Source organism: Dendropsophus ebraccatus, chromosome 5 (genome assembly GCF_027789765.1).
Source record: "Dendropsophus ebraccatus isolate aDenEbr1 chromosome 5, aDenEbr1.pat, whole genome shotgun sequence".
Classification (NCBI taxonomy): domain Eukaryota; kingdom Metazoa; phylum Chordata; class Amphibia; order Anura; family Hylidae; genus Dendropsophus; species Dendropsophus ebraccatus.
The window spans coordinates 99,235,829-99,248,760 of record NC_091458.1 but is presented as its reverse complement, the minus strand read 5'-3'; the positions used below and the strand labels follow the sequence as shown (position 1 = coordinate 99,248,760).

The 12,932-nt window shown below is 40.2% G+C and overlaps 1 protein-coding gene across 7 annotated transcripts in view; it reads right to left on the bottom strand.

Moving 5' to 3' along the window:
* ATP11A (ATPase phospholipid transporting 11A) overlaps window positions 1–12,932 on the bottom strand; it is a 133,978-nt gene that overhangs the window by 12,057 nt on the left and 108,989 nt on the right. For 5 of the 7 annotated variants that reach the window (XR_011363186.1, XR_011363187.1, XM_069970779.1 and 2 more), the window contains exons 26-28: window positions 12,577–12,642; window positions 11,497–11,600; window positions 6,856–7,021 (exon numbers count right to left, since the gene is read on the bottom strand). Coding sequence is in view for 5 of the 7 variants with exons in the window: in XM_069970779.1 (XP_069826880.1) it covers window positions 6,856–7,021; window positions 11,497–11,600; window positions 12,577–12,642 (336 nt within the window). In the remaining 2 variants the exon portion in view is untranslated. Of the gene's footprint in view, window positions 1–788; window positions 878–5,525; window positions 5,864–6,855; window positions 7,022–11,496; window positions 11,601–12,576; window positions 12,643–12,932 lie in introns of those variants that run through there. The other 2 variants (XM_069970782.1, XM_069970781.1) reach the window with 2 other exon arrangements.

The window sequence follows — 12,932 nt, the reverse complement described above, 5'->3', positions numbered from 1 at the left end:
ATTAACCAAGACTTCAATCCTCAGACAAATCAGAGCATTACATACAAGGGTTATCTTATTGAAAAATAGAACAAATGACAAACTGCTAAGATATAACATAATATAATACACAGTACTCACCCGGCCGAGTCCAGCATCAATGTTATCTGAGTACCATAAGTACATAAAGGTGCTGTGGCGGAAATAAGACAGTGCTGGACTCAAGGTGAGTATAGCAGATTTTATTATTTTATACCAGTAACAGGCTGTCATGTTTTTTTTTTTTTTATTTGAAACCTTCTTCAAAGAAGTTGATAGAGAATAATATGAACAGATCTGTAAACAGCAGATTGTTGATGTTCTCCAGTTATATTTTAACCTTTTTTTGAGCTGTGTATTTTCGAAAAAATCAGGAAAGAAGCAGTCTGAATGCATCCTCACAGGGGGAAGTAATATTGCACTGTTGTGCAAGAGACACACTGTATTCAGGTTATTAAGGCTGGCTTCACCCACTTTAACATGAGAACAAACAGCCATTCACTAGATATAAAAGTATTTAACATTGTATAAAACACCTCTGTAGTCCTAACATGACACCCACTTTCCATAGACTGTAGTATAACACATTATTAGATTGGAAAGACAGACACCTTTTATATCTATTTTACAGCCCGGTCCCAATGTAAAATAGAATAAAATGGTGGTGAAAACAGATGTCACTCACAGCAAAACGTTTGGAGGAGAATGTCCAGAGTTTTATCACATCAGAAGGAAAACGCACATTGGTCACACCTATGTATCATTGTTACCTAGTCAGTGTATTTGTAGAACTTATCTGTCAAGCACTGGAATCTTCCAGAAGTCTCCTTTCAATCTCCAAATTTTGTTTCAATATCTTCTGTAAGGATGAGGAAAAACACTAATATCTGAACATGCATGAGTGGAAGATGTGTACTTGTATGGTTCATTGTGGGTCTATGACCAGTTTAGAACTTGCACCAAGCCAAATGCCACCGTAAATACCATTTCGATGGTTGGTTTGCTGAACTTCATGGTCTGACTGGTTTTTGTAGGTTTTTGTGCTTCAGATACAGGTACTGTAGCGGCACTGCATAATCACTGTAAAAGTACTGCTATATAATACTGGGAGAGTTACACTTTACTGACAAATGAGTAGGGAAGCAAAAGCCCACACACAAAAACCTACACTACCGATAAATCCTTAGCCCCCCCCCCCCCCCCCAATGTGTTTGCGTGTCAGTGGATAACTTGGCCTTGAAATCTTTGCACTGCTGTTGCCTGACCTCATGACACTTTGTATACGTATGCTTTATGTATACTTTCTAATGCAGGAGCTTCTCTTTATTGAGGTTGTCTGTAAAACATGGATACAGCCAATGACTATATCCATGTTTTCCACATAGCCTTAGGGCTTTATCCAACTTCAGCAGCCACCGCTAATCAAATGCCGAACGTTCGGGTTCGGATGGACTCAAGCATGCTCGAGGTTCGCTCATCTCTAGTTTTGACCCCTTGGCAAGTTCACATGTTTTTTCTCATACAAGCCTGTTTGGTGTTGACCCAGCCTGTCTGAACACTCTTCTCCACTGCCATGCACTTATCCCTGGCTAGATACTGTTGCCAGTTGTGGGGCTGTGGTTTCTGGCAGATTGAGTAAGTAGAGGCAATGGTGTGGGTGAGAGCATAGCTGTACTGATCCCTACCTGATGTGACATTATCACAGATATTCAGGGAAGTAAAGTGCAACTCTGTGGGGTAATAGGGTTATTTACTGGTTTATGACCTTGTTTTAATGTGAAAATACAGGGAAGCCCTACACAACAGTGTTACTCCATTGTATATGTACAGTATGTACAGTTGAAGTCAGAGTTTAAATACACTAAGGCTGAGGTTATTAAAACTCCTCCCAAAGACTCCATGTCAATAATTTATAATTTTAGCAAATTGTTTAGGATATCTACTTTCTACATGAAACAAACAGATCATTTCATTTATAGTTCACTATACTGAAAGTTTTTAGTTGATCAGAAATTTCCATACACCAAGCTGACTGTGCCTCTGAAAATCTTGGAAATCTCAATAATGTCCTGATTTTAGAAGCCTCAAAAAGACTTACTGACATCATTCATGACATAATGACATCAATGCTGAATGTGGCTAATGTGTATGGAAGCTTTTGACTTCAATTGCACCTGGTGAAATGTCATTCTGTCTATCCAGCCTCCTTAACCATGCATGCTTGTGTTTTTAGTAATGGTGGTGGGCTTGGTGAAGTATGTTATTTAATGTAGTATACAAAATATAATGACTGATACATGATTTCTTGTTTCTAGTGGCTTCTTTGGTCCATGCTGTAATAATGTATAATGTGAACATATACTGGAAGAGTGATGTCAAAAGGGTACAATGGTGAAAAAAAACGGTTTTCAACTCAACTGCTGTCAGAAAGTTACACATATTTCCATTTAAAAATCTGCAGGCCAGTACATATCAGCTGCTGAATGTCCTGCAGGAAGTGATGTATTCTTTACAGTCTGACGAGGTGCTCTCTGCTGCCACCTCTGTCAGTGAAAGGAACTGTCCAAAGCAGGAATGATTTTCTATGAGGATTTGTAACTGCTCTGGACAGTTCCTGTCAGGGACAGAGGTGGCAGCATAATTTACAAATCTATATAACTTTATGAAACCAGTTGATTTGAAAACTATTTTTGTATCAGTGTACCCCTTTAAAAGGAAAACCAGTCACTAGTTTCAGTACAAACCATGGCAGCATGAAATGCGGACAGACTCCCTTATTACAGTGATACATGATTCACTCTGAACGGCTCTGCCGATTCAGAGAAGTCATAGTTGTATCTTTGGCCAAGAACAGGGCTCTAAGACTCTGAGGTGGGGACTGTCCCTGAATGACACATCTCCTCTTATATAAGTATAGGATAAGCAGACTTTTCCAATTGCTTGTAGCCCCATTCTGAGCTAAAGTAAATTATGGGGGGAGATTTATCAAACATGGTGTAAAGTGAAACTGGCTCAGTTGCCCCTAGCAACCAATCAGATTCCACCTTTCATTTTCAAATAGTCTGTGAGAAATGAAAAGTGGGATCTGATTGGTTGCTAGGGGCAACTGAGCCAGCTTTACTTTACACCAGGGGTCCCAAAGCTCGCATTAGAGTGAGGACCTGAGGGACTACGTATCAGGGTGGTTTGGGGAGGCACCCCTTGGCAATGGGCTTCCTTCTTTGGAGAGAGGGATATCTGGCTATTCCCGTGTTTTGAGACTCGTAACTGAGGCTCCACGGACCCCTTTTTTGCATATTCAAATTTTGTAGGGGACAATCAATGGAGACTCGTAAATGAGTACTCCATTGGAATTTTTCACTGTTCTCCCTGAGTTCAGTGATTGTTGTGTTTTGTTGGTCTATTTATCATTGCCCCAGTAGCCAGAATCCTGCTCCACACTGACGAGGGGCAAATACCCCAAAACTGCAGTCTGTGGATGGATACCTAGCCTTGGTAACCCTTGTGTTATGTCGTTATACTCGCCACAGAGTTAGACTTTGACTCACAGGGGCCACCCTGGTGTTTCCCTATTTAGGTCCTAAAGCTCGCAACAGAGTGAGGACCTGAGGGACTACGTATCAGGGTGGTTTGGTGCTCTCCCCACTAGGAGGCACCCCTTGGCAATGGGCTTCCTTCTCTGGAGAGAGGGATATCTGGCTATTCCCGTGTTTTGAGACTCGTAACTGAGGCTCCACGGACCCCTTTTTTGATAAATCTCCCCCAATGTTTTCTTTGAAATGGCAGACTATTCAGTGTGAATCATATATCATTGTGATAAGTGAGACAGGCAGTGTTTCATGCTCCCTGTGGTTTAGGCAGCATGAAACTCTAAAAAGCAAAATGTGTGCCACGGGCATGTGAAAGCCTGGAAAGTCTGCTATAAAGTCTGATGTCAGCTTAAACATTGGTGAGCTCCAGCTTGAAGTTAGTTTCTTTTTTTAAGCAAGAGTGAAAAGTGATCTAAATGTGATTGCTTCAGAAGATTTTTTTTTTTTTGCAAGATAGAAGCAAAGCCTTGAATAATAGAAGCAGACACAAATAAAAGTAATCTCAAAGGCATATAAATCCTCCAAAGATTTTGCTGCTGTTTCCAGCCAAGCCTGCTCCTCCCACTGGCAATGATCACAAGCTGATGTATTACACTGGAAGGGGGCCATTACACAATAAGCAACACACACCCAAGTAGTGCACTAAACCATGCCGAGCAAATAATGACAAACTTGCTTCTTTTCTAATAGTTATCATCCTTGTTCTAAAGACTGCTCTTCTGTAATGAACTGAATGTGTTTATTATTGGCCTTAAGGTAACCATGCACATTACATAGCTCATGGAAGAACAGCTCCTTTGTCCTATAACTATCAGCCTGACTCCATCATTAACATACACTTTTAGTCTGGCTGAACAAACATGTTATTTCAGTAGTGCAGGGGAAGAGTGGCTGTCAGATACCATGTTCACACAACGTATATTTTAGTAAAAGTACGATGTGATTAATACGTTGCTGTATATGGAATCCTGGCCTGAGCTTATACACATGTTATACGCTCCGGCTGGGATCTCTAGCAGGGCCGCAAAAAACTGACATGTCAGTTTTCTGCGGCCGCTATTCATTGAATAGCGGCCGCAGAGAACCTGTCAGTGCACACAATTGCTCTGACCGCACACTCCATTGTGCCCGCATCAGAACTCAGTGGCGCTAAAGCACTGCGATACCGGATGGGATGATCTTATCTGAGACGGAACGGCTGGTATCATACAATGTGTAAACATAACTGTACTCTGTATCTTTGAGGAAACAAATGGATCCACAGGTAAATCTAATAGGCTGTGTTGACACCAGGCACGTTTGCACTGCACTTTGCAGCAGATTTTTGGTCTGGAATTTACAAGAAAAAATCTCTAAAAACCCTTACATTAGAGCTAATAGTAGGGCGTGAAAAAACTAGTGGCTGAACATCTCATGCTGCCATCAATATTCATACAGCATAATATAAACTTTTTGATCAGGATCTGGCCGTTTGCTGCATGCAAACCAATAGGGCCCTTAATCCTGGCATTAAATCATCATAAACATGCATATAAGTAGGGAAATACCGTATAGCATGGCAGAGGATGAAAGACAAAAAGGTATCAATGATGCCTTAGGCTATGTGCACACACAGTATTTTTACTCAGAATTTTGGTCAGTATTTTGCAACCAAAACCAGGAGTGAATTGAAAACACAGAAAGGCTCTGTTCACACACTGTTGAAATTGAGTTCATGGCCGTCATCTAATGTCAAATGATTGTCATTATTTTAACTGCTGGATGACCAGTGTAACAGACTGGGAATGTGCACAAGTTGCTATAGACTTTTTGTAGCTGCTGATACTATCTTATGTATTACTATGGGGCCTTGCTATCCTGTGTACCCAGAGTTAGCTTGATACCTACCCCTGGCATGAACTGGAATGTTTCATTACTAATAGTCAGTGTACTTTTCCTTCTTAGCTCAAGGCAGATCATTTCTGTTTTGATTTTTAATATAAACTATGAATACGTATTCTTTTAATACTGTAGCATGCTATACCAAATATAGCTATAAACAGCCACACAATGCTCCCGGTCTAAACACGTAGTCATTGCTAAGTAGATTAAAGACTGGCACATTTAGAAACAGAAACATAGAAAGAAAATCAGGAAATTCATACAGAAGTCAGAAAAAAGTATCACCTTTAGGTCCATTAGAAAGTTATATTGTTCGTGGTCTGAGAGAGCATAAAGATGGTGGACTGCTCAACAGAAAGGCACGGTTGTTTAGTCTGTGAGTTCCCCAGAAGGTGGCAGCAGGTGCCCACGTGCAATGTGTAAGCAAGGGAGCAGTTATTAACGCAAAGCAGGTAGGAGACAGGATAGGAAAGAAGCAGAAAGAAACACAAGGGATGTTTCATTAAACACTAAAGCAATGCTAATGCATGTTAGTCTAATATGAAATAAAAGCTCAATAACGTGAATGGATACGTTCTTCACATTAATATCAATGTGTAATGTACTTCAATACAGTGGGACTTTTTCAGGCAAAGGCACCACAACGGTGTGTAATGAAGCAATCCTATTGAATATACATTTTATGTGCATGTACTAATATTGAGCTTTTTTTTTTTTTACAGTACAGACATTGGTTACAAATCACATAATACATAAAGTTATAGGCCATAGAGGCTAGAAGCACAAAGCAGCATCTAAACATTAACTATACCGAAATATCTAATGCATAAAAGGGAAGCATGGTTGTTAGCTTACATACTGCAAGTGCAGGTTAACATATAGTTAGAGAGAAAACTACTGAATGCAAAACACAAGGTAAAAAAAAAAGGTTCTACATAATAATGTCTAAGAAGTGTAAAAAGAATGTTCAAAACTTTATTGCTACCAGGTTAGGCTGCTAACACATCACATTGTAGGGCTAAGTTACTGGTATTTCGACGTATAAAGTGGCATACCCATGGCCAAACCTTTATAGACTACATATAGTCTACTATTGGCCTGTATTCCAAACATCATAGTCTGCTTAGTTTTTGAGAAACAGACTGCTAGTAGACTTCTTTTGGTCAATTTAAGGTCTTGTTATGTCACAGTATACATCACAGTACATGAGAATGATCTGTTGCATAGCCCCAAAGCATGATGTTATTAGGGCCGTACTGCACAGCTCCAATAATAATGACTATATAGAATGCAATATAAATCACAAGGTCTGGAGCAATTTTTTTTTTTACCTACAACTATTAGTACAAATGGGAGGGTAGATTACCTGGATCCTTTCTGTTGCTGTAGGCCACAACTGTCTGCATATGACCTTCTTGAGAACATCAGGGAGAAGACTGACTGTAATAAGGAGTAGAATCCCCAGCCATGCAGGACCACTGGACAACATTTGCATGAACACATAATACATCCTCTGATAATTGAGAAAAGGCCTGAAATAGGATAAAATACATTAGCCAATACATAGTTGTAATTTGTTTGAAATGAAATGACTATGTATGAACATAAAATAACAAAACCATGTAAACATTTTCTGAATAAAACACAGATAATGGATGGATGCAATGCCTTTTCCTCCCATTAGAATCAACAGGAGGGCACAAAAATCACTTTGACATGATTTTTGTGCATTTGTGCAGAATGACATTGAAGCTAAACCTCTTACTAATCTGCAACAAATCTCCTGCCTGCTGGCAACAAATGCGCAGAATCTCCACAGCAGAAATGTATGGGCTCTGTGGGAGCTGGGCTGCAGTACCCAGCATGGCTACAACAAAGTATAGGAAGCTGTCTGCTTCCCATTTTGCTGGGGTTGTGGCTAGTGAACAGCTGACCTGTAAAGTTGCTTTTCTGGTTGGCAAATAAAGGTTTCACTTCTGAATTCCTTCTTTCTTTTATGACATAAAAGTACTTGATATGACAGGTATCATTAAATAAGAATATATTTTGCAAAGTATCAACAGCAGGTTTCAGACACAGAGCATACAAGACATGAACTGACAGTAACACAATACTGGTGTATAATAATAGCAAGCTGGCTAAAGTACAGGGAGCGTTAATAATTCATATCCGTCCTTTCTGCATTGTATTCAAACCCAGACATCAGCTGCAACCTTACTGCCAAATAAGTGTCATGGTACAAGAAAACAACACAACAGGAAAGCCTGATGTTAGAGAAATCCATTCTATAGATGTATATTATGGACCAGACTCATCATAAAAAAACAAACCATATATTAGTAACCCACTAAATATTATATATTGTATTGTACTGTTGCAAAAGGCTAAAAACCGCACCAGGGCTAACTCTTAATGAACTTTACTAACTGATTGTAAGTAAACAGCAGGGTGATCTTCAGGCCCCTCTAATATGACCTTACTGACATGCATATCTTATCAAGCAAGGCTGGTGGGGTAGGTCGAAGCCACTAGGGACCACCGCAATGTTCATAGTTCAGGCAGTATGAAAGTAATGACTGGTTCCCTTTAGGATATGCATGACAGTAGCCTAAAGTCATAGTATAGGGGCTTGAAGATCACCCTGCTATTTCTTTTTCCTAGTCCTTTCAGTTATGATTTAAAATTTTTAGCTGTGAAACAGTTTTTAGCTTTAGCACAGATCCTTATTGTCTATAACTAACATAGATAAGCTATTTAATTCATTGTATATTATAAAGAACAGATGGCAACATAAAATAATGGCTTGATTAACATAATACATTATAGCTAGAAATAGAAGGGGGAAATAGTGTTGCAGTTGTTGGCTTTGGCTGGGTTCACACTACGTTTTTGCAAAAAACATGCATTTGCATGCCTCCATTTTGATCTGTTTTTGCATTGACTTCCATTATTTAAAAAAATCAGTTTATTTAACATACACAAAAATGTAGTTGACCTATTTTTGGGGCCGTTAAAAAACTGATCCGTTTTTTTTAAATGGAAGTCAATGGAAAAACGGACCGGAATGGATGCACACACATGCATCCTTTTTTTCATTTTGCAAAAAAGGAAGAAAAAAACGGATTACAAAAACAAAGTGTGAACCCAGTCTTTCTCCGTCTGTATCTGATGCATGCTGCAGGGTAAAGGAACCTGAATTGCAAGGCTGGGTTTATATTACGTTTTTGCAATTCGTATTTTTATTCGCTTTTGCAAAAAAAAAAAAAAAGGATGGAAAAACAGGTGCATTGACTTTAATTATTAAAAAAAAAAAAAAAAAAAAAAAAAAGGATCAAAACGCAAGTGATTTTAAAGGGGTTGTCCAGCGAAAAACTTTTCCTTTCAAATCGACTGGTGTTACAAAGTTTTATAGATTTGTAATTTACTTCTATTAAAAAATGCGCCCCTTATGGTCTATGGAAGGGAATGAGGTGGATGAGTGAGCACAGAGAGGAGAAAAGGCAGCCCTGCACAGCACAACATCCTGCAATGTTATCTCACCACATTCCCAGACCAGCACTGGGCAGTCTGACTTGTGAATCCAGCGTTTTATGTACCCAGATAGTCTCCAAACTGCACAGGCTGTTTGTCTCTTCTACCTGCTGACTCATACCCCTCAGCCCCTCCCCCACCATAGGTTATAATGGACACAGCAAATGCATCTTTATTTTGCTCCGCTGTAATGTAGACAACTTTGCCTTGACAATGCACAGATAAGTGTGTGTGTGTGTGGGGGTGGGGGGGTGGAGGTAGGAAAACAGCTTTTTGAGTACCGAAGAAACTTTTTCTTAATTAAACATATTACAGAGTTTCTTAAAATCACTTGTACTATTGTTTTCTGCAAAAATAAATGAAATGACAGTTATACTTTAATTGTATCAGACTCAGCGCACACAGCAAAGCTCTAACATTAGACCAAGCATTAAAAAAACACTAACGTCTCTAACTTTAACATACCTCTACAACAGAAAAGGCAACCCGCGGCCCTCTAGCTGTTGCAAAAGTACAATTTGTGCCAAAGCTCTTGCTGTCCAGACATGATGGAAAGGGTAAATTTGAAATAACTGAAGGACCACAGGTTCCCCTTTCCTGTTCCACAGCTATAACTATCAGTATGCCTTATTGTATAATAACCAGATATAGAGGACATTTATCAAGACTGGCAGGACCTTGCGCTGGGCACTCCGCTGAGAGTAGTGGTAGATGGCAGTACCAGGTAGGATCCCGGGCAGCTGCCTGCCAGATGTTAGGTCATGGTTATGGCACGAGGGGATGCAGCTAACCAGCAGGAACCTGACCATGCGGAGCCCGAGCAATTCTTCGTTGTCCTTAGTCAGGGCACCAATAATAACACCAATGCCAAGGTTCAGAAACAACGGTAGTTGTGTATTTATGATAACGGTGGTAACTAGTAGCAACAGTCTTTCTGGATTCAACCGGGTATAAGGCAGACTTGGATAAGGCAGAGCAATGGGTGATGCTGCAATAGGCTGTGATGGTAGCATACTGAATGATGGGAGTAGTAGTGAGACTGAAGTTGAGATGCTGTGCGGAATGAAACTGAGATGAATACTTGCTGTTGATGATTAGAGAAGATGATGAGAGGAATGACTGAAGAACGGCACCCAGATCTTGTGGTTAGGATGAGAATCTTGAGGACTTAAGAATAGAGCACAGCCAGGAACACTTCTGGTGAAGCTGGAGCAGCAGAGCACACATATCTCTCTCCTGACATGGGAGAGAGGACACACACACAGCCTGCCCCCCTGAAGGTGGAAAACAAGACTGAGGTAAAAAAAAAAAAAGTCACATGGTATCCTCAGCCAAAGTTCGATGGCCATTGGGGTTACTATGGAAGCAGGGGCAGTCACGTGACATCCAGCCATTGCATCATCACACCATTAGGACATATAAGACCAAATATACATGAGAAGTACCATACTTGAACACTAGGGGGCGACATAATACCCTAAGCACTGATAACTGAATATGTATACAAGAAATGAATGGAATAGCAGACCTGAACACTGAGAGGGGTGACACAATACACACAGTTTGCAGTGGACCATAGCTTTCCAGAACAGAACTGGCTATAATAAAGGTGCAGAGATAAAGTGGCAAATAAATACTCGGTTCTGGGACACTGCACCTGTGCCTGTCATCTACAGTGTGTCTGTCATCTTTGCTGTTCTGCAGTAGGTATAGATTTCTGCATGGTTTACCACTGCCAAGCGTAAACCATGAAAACTTTGGACGAGAGGAGGTCACGCCTCCTAACCCAACTGCTGTGACCACCCACCCACCGAATGAGTGGGGCTTACCCCTGGTGTATGCCACCAAAAAGGCAAAATCTGTGCTTTTTCCATGGTGTACACCAGGGGTGCATAATGATAAAGGTGACCCATAGAGTGCACACAATTATTTAAACAACTGTAGGCTGCCCAGTGGAACAAGTTTTGTTCTTAAAGGGGTGCGCCATAAACTCACCAATCCCACACTGATTGTTTGATACCTTTCCCACTTGTCTACGCTTCTCCCGGTCCTAGATTTCAACTTTTTCAAAAGATCTCAGTTTTACATCATGGCACCCAGCTGGAATAGAGGGGGAGGACAGAGGAGTGGAGACAGAGAGGGGATTGAACGGGGCCAATTCTGTCTTAACTGGAGTTCCCCTTTAAGGAGCTGATAAATGGAGAACCAAAATAACTCTGTGGTTAGCACTGCGCTCTATAGATGTAAAAAAAAAAATACTGATAAAAATAAAAAGGTATTTACGGTCAATAACAGTTGTATGGGGTGTCATCTAGAATGGAATGTGTTGACACTTGGCTGTCATTTCCTCTATCATTAAATGACTGGTGAGAGGTACTTCTACTACTATTTCTACAGTTCTAGCTTTAAGGACATGCTATATATACATATGCCACAAGTGAATGGTAAATATGTTTTAGGAAAGCACCAGACTTACCAGACAATACCTCCCCAAAGCAATGAAAAAACAATGTAAAAAACAAGTGATCCCCAAATGACAAAATGGTTTATCCATGTCCAGTATTGTGTATCCAGTGCAAGCTAAAAACAGCAAGAAACAAACGTTATTTGGCTGGTATGTACATTGGTTTGATATATACATTTACAGTAAAGGCTGTTATAAAATAAGTTGAGAGGTGTCATAATGAAATGTTCAATACACTACATACCATTAGTTCTCTCCTGTCTAATGTTGATTATTTGTACTTTTTGAAACATTTGAAGGGATTGTCTGCTTTTGGTACCCATTTGTATATGTCCTGCTCTGGTATGCTCACCTTCACAGAATGACTCAGGGGTGTCTAGTCTGGACAAGTGAAGTTATCATATTGCTTTAGCGCTAAACATTTATCATAATTTAAATGGATTATCCAGCGCTACAAAAACATGGCCATTTTCTTCCAGAGACAGTCCCACTCTTGTCTCCATCTTGGGTGGGGTTTTGCTGCTCAGTTCTATTAAAGTGAATGAAGCTTAAAGTGACTGTACCACCAGGCCCAGGCAGAAGCACTGGAGGCAGGCCGACCCACCCTTAGTGGGAAGAAACTCCAGCCCCTCCATGACGTGACTCCATTAGAATCATTGGAACCCTATCATAGAGGGGCTAAGGTTTCCTCCCACTAAGGGTGGGTCAGTCTGCCTCCAGTGCTTCAGCCTGGGCCTGGTGGTACAGTCACTTTAATTGCAAACCGCACCTGAACTGGAGACAAGAGTCGTGTTGTCTCTGAAAGAAAGTGGCCATGTTTTTGTAGCACTGGATAACCCTTTTAATAAACCACTCTCACTTTAATCTCTCATCAATACTTAGCCATCCTTATCCTATGTTGTTAAAATACACATAAAAATCCTATTTAGACAGGAAGACATTAAATTATTAAAACACTGAAAAGTAAACTGGAGCAAAGTCAAAAGCAGATATATAAATGAATATACATGGCCCCTTCCACCTAAACGCTCCATTATAATACATATAATTTGGTTGAGTTTCAGTTTCAGTATAGCCAATGTCACCCATTACCTTGAGTGTCACTGTGAATACCAGGACAGTAAATACCAGTGTTCCAAAGGTCCAGTTTCCCAGCATCTAGTTAATATGACACAAAAGAAATAAGTTACTGAAATGGGTATTGACTCACAGAAACAATGATGAGACTACTAATGTACCTTTCATGACTGTCTGGTCAAAGTAGTTACAATAACCTCCGGAGATTGGAAATAGAAGTAAACATACTATTCACCATGGATACGAGTCATCGTATGGGCCCAGATTTATCAAATAAACTGGTGTAAACTGCCCACAGTAACCAATCACAGCTCAGCTTACATTTTACTAGAGCTTAAACCTAAGCTGTGATTGGTTGTGGTAGGCAGTTT